We start from the raw sequence: 17,317 nt of genomic DNA on the forward strand, positions 1-17,317 counted from the left end.
TCAACGGTTCGTAAAAGTTAATTTTTTTTTGTAAATAAATTTGTGTTTTTCCCCCAATCACTGCTTGATCTTTGTCTCTTTCGTTGCCGGCAACACACACCGTGCGCCGTCAACACACATGTCGCCGTATTCACACACTGTGTTTTTGCCACCTCATATCTCCATGACACACAATCTACAGCTCCTCTTTTTTATTTGCTTTACACCGCAAATTGCTTCTTGTGTGTGTAATGGAGCTATGAGGTGGCAAAAACACAAAGAGGACTGAAAATCCTCAAAAAATATATATTAATACAGTAAAAAAGGTCAGGGGTCAACAATGCTTGCCTGCCCAAGTGTCAGCACTAGTGCACTCAGGATGCAGTGTTTTCTGCATCCTGAGTGCCATAGTTCTGACACACGGGCAGGTGAGTAAAGATATGAGGTGGATTAGCTTCATCATCTCTTCAGTCTGCAGTAATATATAGTAATATAGAAATGCAGACTGAAGAGACAAAGGAGCTAATCCAATGTCACCTACCATAGCACTGACCTCAGAGAGAAGAGGTGTAGTGTAAGGCATGGGTGACATAACCCAATTTGGTTATAATCCAATCCCTGTCTTGTGCAATCTGCATGATACAGCGAGTGAACTATATAAAAACTGTAGTTGTGAACCGGTGATCACCTTATTAAACTTTAAAAATTATCATTCTAATATAGAGGACACTTGGAACAGATGTTTAAATATAGGTGTTTTATTGACAGCAAACATTAAAGTAAATTTAAATGATTACAGGTACATAACATTCCACAACATTACAAGAACACTAAACCATGTCATCTCGCCAGGACAGATGTCCACTCTCAGAAACAAAGTAGGACGCAAAGGGTGATGATGGTAATCTGGCAATGCGTTAGAAACAGGTTCATCAAGTTCAATGTTGGGTCGCTCTTTAGCCATTATGTAGTTCTGCAGAACCACACACACCTTCACCATCTCATCGACTGTCTCAATTTTGAGATTAATGGCTGTCCCTAAAATGAGCCATTTTAAGACAAGGATACCAAAGGCATATTCAACAGTTCTTCTTGCCCTGGTCAGTCTGTAATTAAAAATCCTTTTTGTGTGGTTCAAGTCCCGACTGGAGTATGGTTTCAGGAGGTTTCCACACATCTGAAAGGCCTCATTCCCAACCACAATAAATGGCATTGGTGGGCCTTGAGTGTTGGGAAGAGGTTGTGGCAGGGGGAAATTAAAATAATTCCCATACAACCTTTGGCCCATGTCCGAGTTTTTAAATGTCTGGGAGTCATTACCACGACCAAAAGATCCAATGTCCACGGCAACAAACCTACAGCTGAAATCGCCATTAGCACTATGGAAAAATATTTTTATAATTACAAGTATAATAAGTATTATTATAAGTATATTATAAGTACTCGGATCCAGTTCCAGCCGGTCTGGTAATCCTGATATGCTTTCCGTCCACTGCTCCCAAACAGTTGGGAAAATCACAAACTTAAAAAAATTGGTCTGAAAGTTTGCTGCCAGATTTCCGTGGTGGGTAGGGGGATAAAATCCGCACAGAGAACATCCCACAAAGCTCGACAGGTGTCTGTGACAATCCCAGATAGTGCTGAAATTCTTATCCGGAACTGAAAATGGAGTGATGATAGGGTCTCTCCGGTAGCCAAGAATCTGCCGAAAAGTGAAAGAAAAAAATAAATCAGAACAATAATATTTGTGACGGGGTTTTGCAAAACAGAGAAAGAAAGAAAAAAAAAAAAGAGAAAGAACATGGCTTTTATAGCAATATTATTTAAACAGTAATTTAGCAAAACAAAAGAAGGGAAAAATATTAAGCGCATTGCATAACAATAATAATTATGACAGGCGTTAATGTTTAAATATTACATACCTTAGTATCACCAGCAGACGTTCCTCAGCAGGAATCACTCTAGGGAGCTGGGTGTCCTGCCTGCTGATGGCTCCTTGTACACGGTCCAGCAATTCCATGAAGGTGTCTTGAGACATCCTCGTGTACTCAAAATATTTCTGTGGGTTTTCACGGAGCTCACTGAATAAGGAGTGGTAGGCTCCACGGCTCTGTCGTAGTTCAAGACTCGGGTGCTGCCAAAAGCGCCCTTCTCTGTTTTTCTCTTTTCCGTTCTTGCTCACAAGCAAATGCAAAGGAAAAAAAAAAGTTGACATCCAAATCCAGATTCCGATAAAAACTCTTCATGCGAAGATCCATCTTGACACAGGATACAGGAGCAAAATGTGAGGATTTCATCTGTACAAGGGTTTATATAGTGAAATCCCAAGAGCCACTCTCATTGGGCGTGGATTGTTTCAAGGAAATTCTTCTTGAAACTATTTTTTCCTATCAAACGCATGGGCATAAAAAACGAGAACGCATGCAAAAACGCATACAAAAGCGTGCAAATGTTGCATTTTTTTTATCCGTGATGCGGATAAAAACACAGCATTATCATAAGTATTATCACACATAATCACATAAGTATTAACACAGCATTATCTCATAGTATGTATTTTTTCTGAGTTTTTTCTATGTTAGCTGTTTTTTGATATTAGTGGTAGGACCAGCAATATTATGAGGACCCTTGACATTGGGTTGCGGGCTTACTTTATTTTGGCCAAAATATTAAACCAATACCTCATATAGTGTATGTGTTTATCATATGCATACATTTTTTTGCACTATATCATATCCTTTTTTGCAGGATGTGGCCAGGCCTCTTTATGTTGGTTAGGTTTTTCTGGGGCGTCTGTCACTGTGTGCTGCATATTATAGTGCTGGGCAGCCTGCCTGTTAATACAAGGGGCGTCATTAATAGGTTGCATTCCAGACACTGTGCACCACACTTATCAGTGTGACTGGCGTCCTATGTGAGTTATATCAATGTGCATTTTTTCTACTAGGCAGTCAACCCCTGCAATGTTTGGAGGGTGGGGGTGGTTGTTTTTATCAAGTAGTTTGCACCTGTGCCGCTCCTAGCCTTTATCAGTGGAGGCCTGCTGCATCCTGCTAAGTGTGCATTTGTCATCAGACAGGGTTTTGGGAAGGCCGTATCTCATTGTATGTATTTTTTCTGAGTTTTTTCTATGTTAGCTGTGTGGAGAATAGAACCATGAATTCTGCTGTCTACCGAAAAATCCTGAAGGAAAATGTCCGGCCATCAGTTCATGACCTCAAGCTGAAATGTACTTGGGTTATGCAGCAGGATAATGATCCAAAACACACCAACAAGTCCAGCTCTGAATGGCTTTAAAAAAAAAATTAAGACTTTGGAGTAGCTAGTCAAATTCCTGACCTAAATCTGATTGAGGTGCTATGTTATGACCTTACAAAAGCTGTTAAAGCTCCAAAACCCTCCAATATGGCTGAATTACAACAATTCTGCAAACATGAAAGGAGCTAAATTCCTCCAGAGCTTTGTACAAGACTCATTGCCAGATATCGCAAACACTTGATTGCTGTTGTTGCTGCTAAGGGTGGCCCAACCAGTTATTGGGTTTAGGGGGCAATCATTTTTTCAAACAGGCCCTGTAGGTTTGGACTTCTTTTTCCCTTAAAAATAAAGAACTTCATTTAAAAACTGGATTTTGTGTTTACTTGTGTTATATTTATCTAGCATTTAAATTTATTTGCTGATCTGAAACATTTAAATGTGACAAAAATAAAATAAGAAATCAGGAAGGGGGCAAACACTTTTTCACACAAATTTATATTAGAAATCCACATATCTGGCCCCTCTCTGATTGAATTGATGCAGTTTGAGAAATGGTCACAATTCAACATTAACAAATCTGAAGCCTTAAATGTCTTTCTACATCAACAGTAAGTGAACACTCTGGTGTCCAACTTCCATTCTAAATGGCCCCCAAGGAGCAATATCAACTATCTGTGCATTGATGTTCCCTCACCCCCAATCTAAAGGCTATTTTCTCTCAATGTTCAAATATCTTTCTCCTGGTTGGAGTTGCATCTTAATTCCCGGAATTGGAGAGAATTTTCCTTGTATGGCAAAGTCAATGTTCTTAAGATAACAATCAACCTAGCCTGCTACTGTATAACTGCTGCAATCCATCTCGGTGTATATACTGTACATTCCTTTTTTGGGGTTAAAATTTAAAGCTGTTTTAGTTGTTTTGTTTGCAATCAAATATGTAGTCCAAAAATACTACTGGTGTCGGTTATCCTGAAAGCCGTTGATATTATCTAGCATCAGCCCATGCAGCGATCCTTGAATTCGCTTGGTGTTGGCATCCTCTTTTTCATGGACTTGCCCCTCATGTTGCTTAATAATATTTCAGTATCATACAGCATCAGGCAGACACTGAAGACAATATATACACCAAGTGAAAAGGATGTTTTGGTTGATCAGAGGGGACTATTGATGCCTATAACTGATCACTATAGGTTTCCATTTGACCTCTTCCGCAAATTCCTTTCTAGCCAGCTCAAAAAAGATGTCTTTACATATACACCAAGTAGCCCCATTTGGTATTCTCTTGCCCCTTTCTACTTTCCTATGTGACTGTCCTCAGAGGCTACATCATAATTTTGAATACATACAACCTCAACATATTTACTCTTCATTGGACAGTCATCCATAATCTGTCTGCTATTTAATCCCTTTGGAAATGTTGTGTGTCACCACTCTATGCCCTCCACATGCCATCTCTGATATATAAAAATTGTTGACAGACCCAGATCTGGAAAACCTTCCTCCATTTTGCAAGGCTTGAAAAAATCTGCTCCTAAGCACATTTAAGAAGTATCAGTGGGACAAATGCTTTTTCCTCTCCTACAAATCGGTAAGGCCAGTAAATTACAAGATACAAGCTATAAAATTGTTTCAAGGTGGTAGCGAGTCCCCAATGCTTTGCATGAATAGTTCCCCGAGGTATCTAGTCTATGTTGGCATTGCAGGGTGCATGGGAAGATGATGTCACATTTAAAGTGGTCTTGCCAGCTTCTAGAAACTTTCTAGGATGAAGTCATAAGTGTTGTTAAGGAGTTGACAGGTGTTTCAGCACCTAGGACACCAGAGGCTACACTGTTATACATGTTTTCTATGCCCAAACAGGTGTATAAGAAAACCACTATTAAAAGGCATCTACTTTAGCTAAAACAATAATACCACTTCAATGGAATTCAGTACCCCCCCCAATCTTTAGAAGAATGGTTCATAGAGATGGCTAGGACCCATGCTATGGAAAAGCTCAAACCATGATTATACAGTCCATGCAAGAAAAATTGAGAAGGCACTCACCGGTCTTCGGAAATCAATTCTTTATTAATTCCATCTTCAAATAAAATCCATGGCCAGGGTAAAAGGAGAGCCGAAGCTCGTGTGAGCAGGGGAGGACGATGGCCGTTTCGCGCTGTGCTTGCGCTTTTCCCCTGGCCATGAATTTTATCTGAAGATGGAATTAATTAAGAATTGATTTTCTGAAGACCGGTGAGTGCCTTCTCAATTTTTCTTGCATGGACTGTACAGATGGATGTTTATTCAGAAGAGCACCAACGTTTTTTTCAGGCGGCTATTTAGTTTATGAATTTTGCACTATACCCTGATCATAGTCTTGGAAGAACCTCTGTGCTACTGGCTGTGCCGCTCCTTTCTTGTTTCTTTTTGCATTGTTTCAAACCATGATTATCCCTCTCTATTCATATGCTTTGGTTCTTTATGTAATGAGGTCCATATATCGCTTTTTTTATCTTCTTCCTCTTCTAGACTTTGATTTTCTGTTTATTGTTATATTATGCTGCTACAAAATAAAAAAAACTTTCAGTTTAAAAAAAAAGAAAATGGCTACTTTCCTGTGTGAGTTTTTAGATGCGTAACAAGATTTGCTTTCCGATTAAAACATTTCCCACATTCTGAACATGAAAATGGCTTCTCCCCTGTATGTATTTTCTGATGTTTAACAAGACCGGATTTTGTTGTAAAACATTTCCCACATTCTGAACATGAATATGGCTTCGACCCTGTGTGAATTCTCTGGTGTCTAGCAAGTTCTGATTTAATACGGAAATATTGCCCACATTCTGAACATGAAAATGGTTTCTGCCCTGTGTGAATTCTCTGATGTACAACCAGTCTTGATTTCCTGATAAAACATTTCTCACATTCTGAACAAGCAAATGGTTTCTCCCCTGTGTGAATTATCTGATGATTCATTAAATTTGATTTTTGTGTAAAACTTTTCCCGCATTCTGAACAAGAAAATGGCTTTTCCCCTGTGTGAATTCTCCGATGTTTTGAAAGTGCGGATGTATCACAATATCGTTTGCCACATTCTGAACATGAAAATGGCTTCTCCCCTGTGTGAGTTTTCAGATGTGCAACAAGACTAGTTTTCAGATTAAAACATTTTCCACATTCTGAACATGAAAATGGCTTCTCCCCTGTGTGTATTAGCAGATGTCTATCAAGAAGTGATTTCTTTGTAAAACCTTTCCCACATTCTGAACATGGATATGGTTTCTGCCCTGTGTGTACCATCTGATGTTCTACAAGACATGATCTGTCTTTAAAACATTTTCCACATTCTGAACATGAAAGTGGCTTCTCCCCTGTGTGTGTTAGCAGATGTCTATCGCGATGTGATTTCATTGTAAAACCTTTCCCACATTCTGAACATGAAAATGGCTTCTCCCCTGTGTGTATTAGCAGATGTCTATCAAGATGTGATTTCTTTATATAACCTTTCCCACATTCTGAACATGAAAATGGCTTCTCCCCTGTGTGTATTAGCAGATGTCCATCAAGAAGTGATTTATTTGTAAAACCTTTCCCACATTCTGAACATGGAAATGGTTTCTGCCCTGTGTGTACCATCTGATGTTCTACAAGACATGATCTGTATGTAAAACATTTTCCACATTCTGAACATGAAAATGGCTTCTCCCCTGTGTGTATTAGCAGATGTCTATCGCGAAGTGATTTCATTGTAAAACCTTTCCCACATTCTGAACATGAAAATGGCTTCTCCCCTGTGTGTATTAGCAGATGTCTATCAAGAAGTGATTTAATTGTAAAACCTTTACCACATTCTGAACATGAAAATGCCTTCTCCCCTGTGTGTATTAGCAGATGTCTATCAAGAACTGATTTCTTTGTAAAACCTTTCCCACATTCTGAACATGGAAATGGTTTCTGCCCTGTGTGTACCATCTGATGTTCTACAAGATATGATCTGTACATAAAACATTTTCCACATTCTGAACATGAAAGTGGCTTCTCCCCTGTGTGTATTAGCAGATGTCTATCGCAATGTGATTTCCTTGTAAAACCTTTCCCACATTCTGAACATGAAAATGGTTTCTTCCCTTTGTAAGCTGTTTCATGATGAAGAGCCCTTTTGTTACTTTTCTTTTGCATATTTGTCATTGATAAAGCAGAAACAAGGAGCTGTTGAAAAAAATCAGGTGACAGATTTTTTCTGATAACATCTTGAGGTGTATCTGGTATAATGACATGTTCTTCATAAGTATCAGGAGTCATATGAAAATTATCTGCTGACAAATCAGAGAATATCAGACGTCCTTCAGTGCTCCTAGTAAAGTCACCTGCCAAGAATAAAAATTATTTTAAGATTTTTTTAGAAACATGGCATCGAAATTATAATATTATTTATACTATTATATTCTTTATAACATGTCTGTGCAAACTGGACAATAGACCACAAAGCGGGACTGAGGCCATGTGCACACGTTCAGGATTTTTCGCGTTTTTTTCGCGTTTGTTCGCTATAAAAACGTGATAAAAACGCGAAAAAAACGCTTACATATGCCTCCCATTATTTTCAGTGTATTCCGCATTTTTTGTGCAAATGTAGCCTTTTTTCCCGCGAAAAAATCGCATTGCGGAAAAAAAAGCAACATGTTCATTAAAATGCGGAATTGCAGGGGATTCCGCACACCTAGGGGTCCATTGATCTGCTTACTTCCCGCACGGGGCTGTGCACACCATGCGGGAAGTAAGCAGATTATGTGCGGTTGGTACCCAGGGTGGAGGAGAGGAGACTCTCCTCCACGCACTGGGCACCATATAAGTGGTAAAAAAATAAGAATTAAAATAAAAAACAGTCCTATACTCACCCTCGATGTCTTCCCGCCTCCACTGCACGCTGCCGTTCGGTTCCTGTAGCTGGTGTGCGGCGAAAGACCTGCCGATGACGTCACTGCCCTGTGATTGGTCGTGAGCGGTCATGTGACCGCTCACGTGACCGTGACGTCACGGAAGGTCCTGTGCGCACACACCAGCTATACAGAACGGACGCCGGTGAGATGTCTGGGTGAGTATAAGCATTTTTTTATTTTTTTTATTATTTTTAAACATTCTATCTTTTACTATAGATGCTGCATAAGCTGCATCTATAGTAAAAAGTTGGTCACACTTGTCAAACGCTATGTTTGACAAGTGTGACCAACCTGTCAGTCAGTTTTCCAAGCGATGCTACAGATCGCTTGGAAAACTTTAGCATTCTGCAAGCTAACTACACTTGCAGAATGCTAAAAAAACGCGAAAAAAACGGAAAAAAAACGCAAAAAAAAAAATGCGGATTTCTTGCAGAAAATTTCCGGTTTTCTTCAGGAAATTTCTGCAAGAAATCCGCAACGTGTGCACATACCCTGAGATCACAGTGTTAGGCCACCAGGTTATGTCCTTACAAATGTTCACTACTCTATTATAGCCACTTTTCATGTCATGATTCCCTGTGTCTGTCATGAATCTGTTCCAGTTACACATTCAGAAGATACTCGTAAAAGAGATCTGTAATCAGTTTTATTAAGAGATTCCTTCTCATACATTCCCTGACAGGTACAAGCACATTGGAGGAAATTGATCGTGTACACAAGTCATGGCTTTACAGAAAAAAAGTAAGGTTTTGTATATCTTTTTATTAATGTAAGTAAACAGTGGATACAAGAAAGGAGATCAAGTCCTTCATACTCATACATGTCATGTAAGCCAACAGAAACATTGGCTGAATTTAGAAGCACTGGGGGATCTGAAAATTTCCTATTTGCAGCAGTGTCCTCTGCAAACATAGTAGTTGTCTGTCCCTCGTTTTTGTGTAAATCACTTAGCCTTATACTGGTGACTGAAAGTTTGCGAAAAATTTTTATATTTCTGCATAAAATTGACCTTAAACTACATCTGATTTTCGCACTAGAAGTAGATAACGAGAGATGTCGATTTATACCATCCAACAGGTCAGTTATGTAACATTATGGAGGTCAGTCCTCCTCTAGACCCATGGCTGATCACCTCTGGCATTTACCTGTGTACCTGGAGCACCAGTCTGAACAGATAAGCAATCAATTGTGACTTTGCATATCTTTACAACTAATGTACTCTTTCTGATGTGTCTGGTACTTACCTATTGGTTTTGTTTATTAGTATGATTGATTACTTGTTGAAATACAGTTACTGTAGACGCTGGTACACGAGGATATATTTTTAGGTAATACTTACAGCAATTGTTTGGGTACCCTGGTTAATTAGTTATACCACTTTTTAATTGATGAGGCGTTGTATTGTAGGACTAATAATTGCCTCCCATTATTTGTCTGACATACATTCTTGTGGTCAGATTATGAGGACATTCAATACACATAGTAGGTATAATTAACCATACTACTGTAAGCGACAGAAGGATATAGGGCTAGCTCTTATATGTTATGCTAAGCCACCTTTTGGTGCTCTTAGCCCTAGGTAATTATCTGTGTTACAGAACCCCCCAGCACCAAGAATATGTTATGCAGTATATGTATCTATATATATATAATTGTCTAAGGGTCTTTCTGTCTGTCCTGGAAATCCTGCGTCTCTGATTGGTCGAGGCCGCCAGGCCTCGACCAATCAGCGACGGGCACAGCATGGCAACGATGATGTCAAAGGTTGCCTCGACCAATCAGCAACGGGCACAGTCTGCCACGAATTCGCCTCGACCAATCAGCGACGGGCACAGTATCGACGTAGATGTCATAATGGTTGCCATGGGGACGATGATGTCATAAAGGTTGCCTCGACCAATCAGCGACGGGCACAGTCTGCCGCGAATTCTGGAATCATCATTGTCCATATACTACGGGGACATGCATATTCTAGAATACCTGATGCATTAGAATCGGGCCACAATCTAGTATATAATAGTTTCCATGTGAAATGCATCAGTCCACAGGCTGCGCCCCTGGACAAGATATTTTCCTTCTGACCTCCCCCACCTTCACCTTTGTAATTCCCACAGTAAATATTGGCAGGCTCCGACCCCCTGCAGCTATTGTAATGTATGTCTGGCCTGTATTTCTATTGGCCTGCCCTGTGTATCTGTGTTATATATTCTGTGGGCTGTGAATAAAGTGTGTTCTTAGACTGGAAATACGTGGAGAAGCAGTCAGCTTTTATATGCTCTCATGTAATCAAGAAATTCCTGCCAGAATCTTTCATTCAGACTCCAGCCAAAGCAGAGTGGACCTCTTGACCCACGGGGTGGTACTGAAAGAGGTACTACAGCACAGTAGACCCCTTTACACTGGTGGCAGCAGTGGGATGTGAGACCCCTTCTACAGGAGGAAAGGAATGAATGGAAAACAACTACCAGAAGTTAAAGAGGACTACATTAAAAGATCTGGTGGAAGCCCGAGGGTTAATCGCCAGCAACAAAACAAATGCGGATTTGATAGCAGCCATCATGGAACACGACAGTGCAGCGCCCCCCAATGTGAATGTGGAGGAGACTGAATTCCAGAGGGAGGTAACGAACAGACTGGCGTTCTATGGCCCAAACCCTGCAGTAGAAATCATACGAGAGGTGATGGCTGATGTGCGTACTGATCTGAAGGAAGAGATGGCAGAGCGGACCAAAGTGGAGCTGGCCAAGATGGAGATCCAGAGCGGACCAAAGTGGAGCTGGCCAAGATGGAGAGAGGAGAGTCAGCGAGCAAGGGGAGCTCTGGCCTCCGCTCAGGTACCTTCAACAGTAAGCCACAAAAAGATCCAGTATAATGCCTTCCGACAGTTGGGGGAGGCAGAGGAAGACATTGATTGCTTTCTGCAGGACGTTGAGCGGCAGTGTGCCCTTCATAAAGTGAAGCCGGAGGAACGGGTTCAGATTCTGGCCAGCAAGCTGACAGGCCGGGCAGCGGACGCCTATCGCGGGGTACCTGATGAGGATTGTATGGACTATGAGCGGATCAAAGAAGTGATCTTGGCCCGGTATGCGCTGACACCAGAGGCATACCGCCAAAAGTTCCGTGGACTTATAAAACGAGTAACCGATACCCACGCTAAATGGGCCTGTAAATTACGGCGGTCACTGCTACAGTGGGTACAAGGGAGCCAAGCAACCACTAAGGAGGATGTCCTCCAGCTCTTCTTGTTAGAACGATTCTTTAATGGACTAACCCCCGAGACACAGGAATGGCTTCGGGACAGGCGGCCAATGACTCTTGAGGAAGCCGCTCGTCTGGCCGATGAACATCATGACGCCAGGAGGCCTCAGTTGTCCAGATCAAAGATGGTCACTAGGGGTCTGCCCATGGACCTGGAGGGCCCCAAACCACCGAAGATTGTAGGGGGACCAGCTAGAAACCCGGCCTACTACAGTTCCCCTGGGGCGCGATGCCACACCTGCCGTCAGCTGGGCCACCTGCAAAGACAATGTCCCAACCGGACTCAGCATACCCAGTGGCCAAAGGCGGGAACAGCTACCTTCCGCCGGGAAGCTGTACACTGCTACCAAGGCGAAGCTGACCCGACATTGGGGGCTACAACTAACCAAGGGGTGGAAGACATGGAGGAAGTGCTGCATGAAGTAGACCCTGTGCAGGCAGCCCGGGAAGATAATCGACAACAGCATCGACAGGTCGCGTGGGTTAATGGGAAACGCATGCAGGGACTAAGAGATTCCGGAGCAACTTTGACTCTTGTGAAGCCTCATCTTGTCCGGGACCAAGAGAAGACGGACCGGACAGTGGCAGTCCATGTAGCAGGGGGAGCCATACATCGACTGCCCACTGCCAGGATTCACCTGAACTGGGGAGTTGGGGATGGCCTTGTTGAGGTCGGCTTGATGGAGGATTTGCCTGCAGACGTTTTGCCGGGAAATGACTTGGGGCCCATGTTGTCTGCCTTCTCGGTTGCCCCTCTGGCTGAGACATATCCTGTGACCACCCGGAGACAAGCTCGAGCTGCGGAGGCGGAATCACACTCAGAGGAGGCCCAGGTAAGACATCCCAGTCCTACACGTATTCCCATAGCCAGACACATTTCTTGGGCCACCCCAGATGAATTTAAGAGGGAGTTACTTGAGGATCCTTCATTGGAGGGATATCGTGGGAAGGCACAAGAGGTGAGAGGGGTACTGGAAGGGGAGCAGCTTGTATGGAAGCAGGGACTCCTCTACCGGATCACAGAGCAGCACCACAGAGGGACGAGCCCCACTATAAAACGACAGCTGGTAGTTCCCAAGAAGTATAGGCAGGAGTTACTGCGAATCTCTCATGACATAACCTTGGCTGGGCACTTCGGCGTTAGTCGCACCAGGCATCGTCTGACACAAAACTTCTTTTGGCCGGGGGTAACCTATGATGTTCGTCAATACTGCCAGACCTGTGACAGTTGCCAGCGCATTGGCAAGAGGGGAAATTGATGCAAAGCCAAATTACGCCCCCTCCCCATTGTGGAGGAACCATTTAGCCGAGTAGCGGTCGATCTGATAGGGCCGTTAGCCAAACCCAGTCCGTCAGGGAAAAGGTATATATTGACAGTTGTAGATTATGCCACACGGTATCCAGAGGCGGTTGCGTTACCTAACATACTGGCAGAGACGGTGGCGGCTGCCCTGCTCCAGGTTTTCTCACGGGTTGGATTTCCCCGGGAGATTATCTCGGACCAGGGTACCCAGTTTACAGCAGAGGTGACCAATCAACTGTGGAAGCTGTGCAGCATAAAGTCCATTAGAAGCGCCCCGTACCACCCGCAAACCAATGGGTTGTGTGAACGCTTTAACAGGACGTTAAAACAACTCATTGGGACTTTTACCAGGACCTACAAGGACTGGGAGAAATTCTTGCCTCGCCTCCTGTTTGCCTATCGAGAGGTGCCCTAAGAATCCACGGGGTTCTCCCCATTCTAAATTGTATACGGGAGACGGGTAAGGGGACCCCTAGATTTAGTGCTAGAACACTGGGAAGGGGAGGGCATCATAGAAGGGGTACCTATTGTACCCTATGTGCTGGAATTCCGGGACCGCCTACAGGAGCTGACCCAGGCTGTACGTGAGAACATGCAGGTGGCCCAGCGGCGCCAGCGCGTATGGTACGATCGGAGGGCCAGAGTGCGCACCTTGGAAATAGGGCAGAAGGTTCTGGTGTTAGAGCCCACTAGGCAGAACAAGTTCCAAGCTGCATGGCAGGGGCCCTACCAGGTAGTGGGGAAAATAGCCGACACCACCTATAATGTCGCCGATTGTGACGACCCCAGGGTTATCCGCATGTTCCACGTGAATATGCTGAAGCCCTACCGGGAGCGCCCTGAAGAGGTAGTGGCCATCTGTGCACCTGAAGCAGAGGATTTAGCCGGACTTCCCTTGCCTGATGTCTTAGGGGAGAGGACTCAGTCTAAAACATGGGACCAGGTACACTGGGGTGAAGACCTAGGTCCCCGGGAGAGACAGCAGGCAGAGGTGTTGTTGAGGCAGCGACAGAGGATGTTTTCAGGGAGACCGGGGTACATCCACCTGGCACAACACAAGGTTGAGACCCAGGATCAGACCCCCCCCTGCGACAACCCCCCTTCCGCGTCCCGGAGTCTGTACGAGAAGGGATGTGACAAGAGATACAAGGGATGTTGCGTTTAGGGGTCATTGAAGAGTCAGATAGTCCCTGGGCATCCCCCGTAGTGTTAGTGCCCAAGAAAGATGGGACTACACGGTTTTGTGTAGACTATCGTAAGCTCAATGAGAAAACAGTGACGGATGCGTATCCCATGCCGCGTGTGGATGACTTGTTAGACCGGCTGGCAGGGGCAAAGTATTTGACCACCATCGATCTATGCAAAGGCTACTGGCAGATTCCCCTTAGACCTGATGCTATTCCCAAGTCGGCATTTGTCACACCGTTTGGCTTATTCCAGTTTCGAGTTATGCCATTCGGGATGAAGACTTCCCCGGCGACCTTCCAGAGGCTGGCTGACCGGCTTCTGGATGGTCTCCAGGACTATGCGTTTGCCTACCTGGATGACATCGCCATCTACAGCGCGACATGGGAAGAGCATCTAAATCACCTAGAGACAGTATTAGACAGGATCCACAAGGCCGGAATCACCCTGAACCCAAACAAGTGTCACGTGGGCAGAGGTTCAGTATTTAGGGCATTGGGTGGGAAGTGGGAAACAGAGACCAGAACCAGCCAAGATTGAGGCCATAGTCAAATGGCCCACCCCACGCACTAAAACCCAGGTCATGGCGTTTCTAGGGACAGCGGGGTATTACAGGAAATTCGTTCCCAATTACAGCAGCATAGCCAAGCCCCTCACTGATCTGACCTGTAAGAACCAACCCCGCCAGGTAACCTGGACCCCAGAGTGTGAGGAAGCCTTCCGCTAGCTAAAGGACGCCCTCACCAATACCCCTGTATTGGCCGCACCCGATCCAACTAAACGTTTCCTTGTGCACACAGATGCTTCTATGTTTGGATTGGGGGCAGTACTGAGCCAAGTCGGGCCGGACGGCCAAGAACACCCGGTAGCTTACCTGAGTCGGAAACTACTGCCCCGTGAAGTGAGCTATGTGGCCATCGAGAAGGAGTGCCTGGCAATAGTATGGGCACTCAAAAAATTACACCCATATTTGTATGGACGACAGTTTTCCCTCCTAACGGACCATAATCCCCTAGTCTGGCTTAATCGGGTCTCCGGAGACAACGCCAGATTACTGCGGTGGAGTTTAGCCCTACAACCTCTGGACTTCACCATCCACTACAGACCCGGCAAACAAAACGGTAACGCCAATGGACTAAGTCGACAAACGGAACTTGTACCAACCCCATAAACTTCGGTCATCCCCAAACCGATCCGTTAAGGATCAGACTGTGTATGCCGATCGCGTCGCTGAAAGGGGAGCCGGGTTACAGAACCCCCCAGCACCAAAAATATGTTATGCAGTATATGTACATATAATAGTTTCTATGTGAAATGCATCAGTCCAGTTATATATTCTGTGGGCTGTGAATAAAGTGTGTTCTTAAGGTACCTTCACACGAAGCGACGCTGCAGCGATAGCGACAACGATGCCGATCGCTGCAGCGTCGCTGTTTGATCGCTGGGGAGCTGTCACACAGACCGCTCTCCAGCGACCAACGATGCCGAGGTCCCCAGGTAACCAGGGTAAACATCGGGTTGCTAAGCGCAGGGCCGCGCTTAGTAACCCGATGTTTACCCTGGTTACCAGCGTAAAAGTAAAAAAAAACAAACAGTACATGCTCACCTGCGCGTCCCCCCAGCGTCTGCTTCCTGACACTGACTGAGCTCCGGCCCTAACAGCACAGCGGTGACGTCACCGCTGTGCTTTCAATTTCGGGCCGGCGCTCAGTAAGGGTCAGGAAGCAGACGCTAGGGGATGCGCAGGTGAGTATGTACTGTTTGTTTTTTTTACTTTTACGCTGGTAACCAGGGTAAACATCGGGTTACTAAGCGCGGCCCTGCGCTTGGTAACCCGATGTTTACCCTGGTTACCAGTGTAAAACATCGCTGGTATCGTTGCTTTTGCTTTCAAACACAACGATACACAGCGATCGGACGACCAAATAAAGTTCTGGACTTTATTCAGCGACCAGCGACATCACAGCAGGATCCAGATCGCTGCTGCGTGTCAAACTAAACGATATCGCTAGCGAGGACGCTGCAACGTCACGGATCGCTAGCGATGTCGTTTCGTGTGAAGGTACCTTTAGACTGGAAGTACGTGGAGAAGCAGTCAGCTTTTATATGCTCTCATGTAATCAAGAAATTCCTGCCAGCGTCTTTTATTCAGACTCCAGCCAAAGCAGAGTGGACCTCTTGACCCACGGGGTGGTACTGAAAGAGGTACTACAGGACAGTAGACCCCGTTACAATCTGTATATAGCTGTATAGTTTTGCACATTGCATTTTCACCTTTGTTGTGGATTTCTTAATTTATTTTAAATTAAACTTAATAAAATGTTTTTTTTCAGTGTTGACCTTCAATAAATCTATTCATACAAGACGGTTTTACCTTACACTAATGCTAATATCTTAACCGTTTCCCGACCTATGGTGTAATAGGTATGTACAGGAGATGCGTGTTCAATTAACATCATAGCTGACACCTGGCTTTCATTAATAAAAAAACAGAGCAAGGGGGTGTTCCTAGGATTACACTTGATGGTCAAGAGGAACGTACAATCAATCGGAGATCCACTACCTCTTGAAGTTCGTCAAGAGAATGCTAAGAGTGTGCAAAACAGTCATCAAAGCAAAAGGTGGCTACTTTTGAAGAACCTAGAATATAAGACATATTTTCATTTGTTTCACACTTTTTTGTTAAGTATATAATTCCACATGTGTTAAATCAGAGTTTTGATGCCTTCAGTGTGAATTTACAATTTTCATAGTAATGAAAATACAGAAAAATCTTTAAATGAGGTGTGTCCAAACATTTGGTCTGTACTGGCTGATGTTTTTGGTCACTTTTGAATGTTGGTTGTGCTTTCACACTCGTGGTAGCATGAGACGGACTCTACAACCCACACTAGTAGTACAGGTAGTGCAGCTCATTCAGGACGGCACATCAATGCGAGCTGTGGCAAGAAGGTTTCCTGTGTCTGTCGGCGTAGTGTTCAGAGGCTGGAGGCACTACCAGGAGACAGGCTAGTACACCAGGAGACGTGGAGGGGCCGTAGGAGGGCAACAACCCATTTGCAGGACCGCTACCTTAGCCTTTGTGCAAGGAGGAACACTGCCAGAGCCCTGCAAAATGATCTCCAGCAGGCCACAAATGTGCATATGTCCGCACAAATGGTTAGAAACCGACTCCATGAGGATGGTCTGAGTGACCAACGTCCACAGATGGGGGTTGTGCTCACAGCCCAACACCATGCAGGATGCTTGGAATTTGCCACAGAACACCAGGATTGACAAATTCGTCCTGTGCTCTTCACAGATGAAGGCAGGTTCACACTGAGCACATGTGACAGACGTGACAGAGTCTGGAGATGCAGTGGAGAGCGATTTGCTGCCTACAATATCCTTCAGCATGACAGGTTTGGCAGTG

At 44.3% G+C, this 17,317-nt stretch overlaps 1 protein-coding gene across 1 annotated transcript in view; it reads right to left on the reverse strand.

Moving 5' to 3' along the window:
• Positions 1 to 502: 502 nt before the first annotated feature.
• LOC143767216 (uncharacterized) overlaps positions 503 to 17,317 on the reverse strand; it is a 92,740-nt gene continuing 75,925 nt past the window's right edge. The window contains exon 11 of the mRNA XM_077255364.1: positions 503 to 7,586. Coding sequence (XP_077111479.1) covers positions 5,827 to 7,586 — 1,760 coding nt within the window. The 3' untranslated portion in view covers positions 503 to 5,826. The remainder of the gene's footprint in view (positions 7,587 to 17,317) is intronic.

This window comes from Ranitomeya variabilis, chromosome 4 (assembly GCF_051348905.1).
Source record: "Ranitomeya variabilis isolate aRanVar5 chromosome 4, aRanVar5.hap1, whole genome shotgun sequence".
NCBI classification, from domain to species: domain Eukaryota; kingdom Metazoa; phylum Chordata; class Amphibia; order Anura; family Dendrobatidae; genus Ranitomeya; species Ranitomeya variabilis.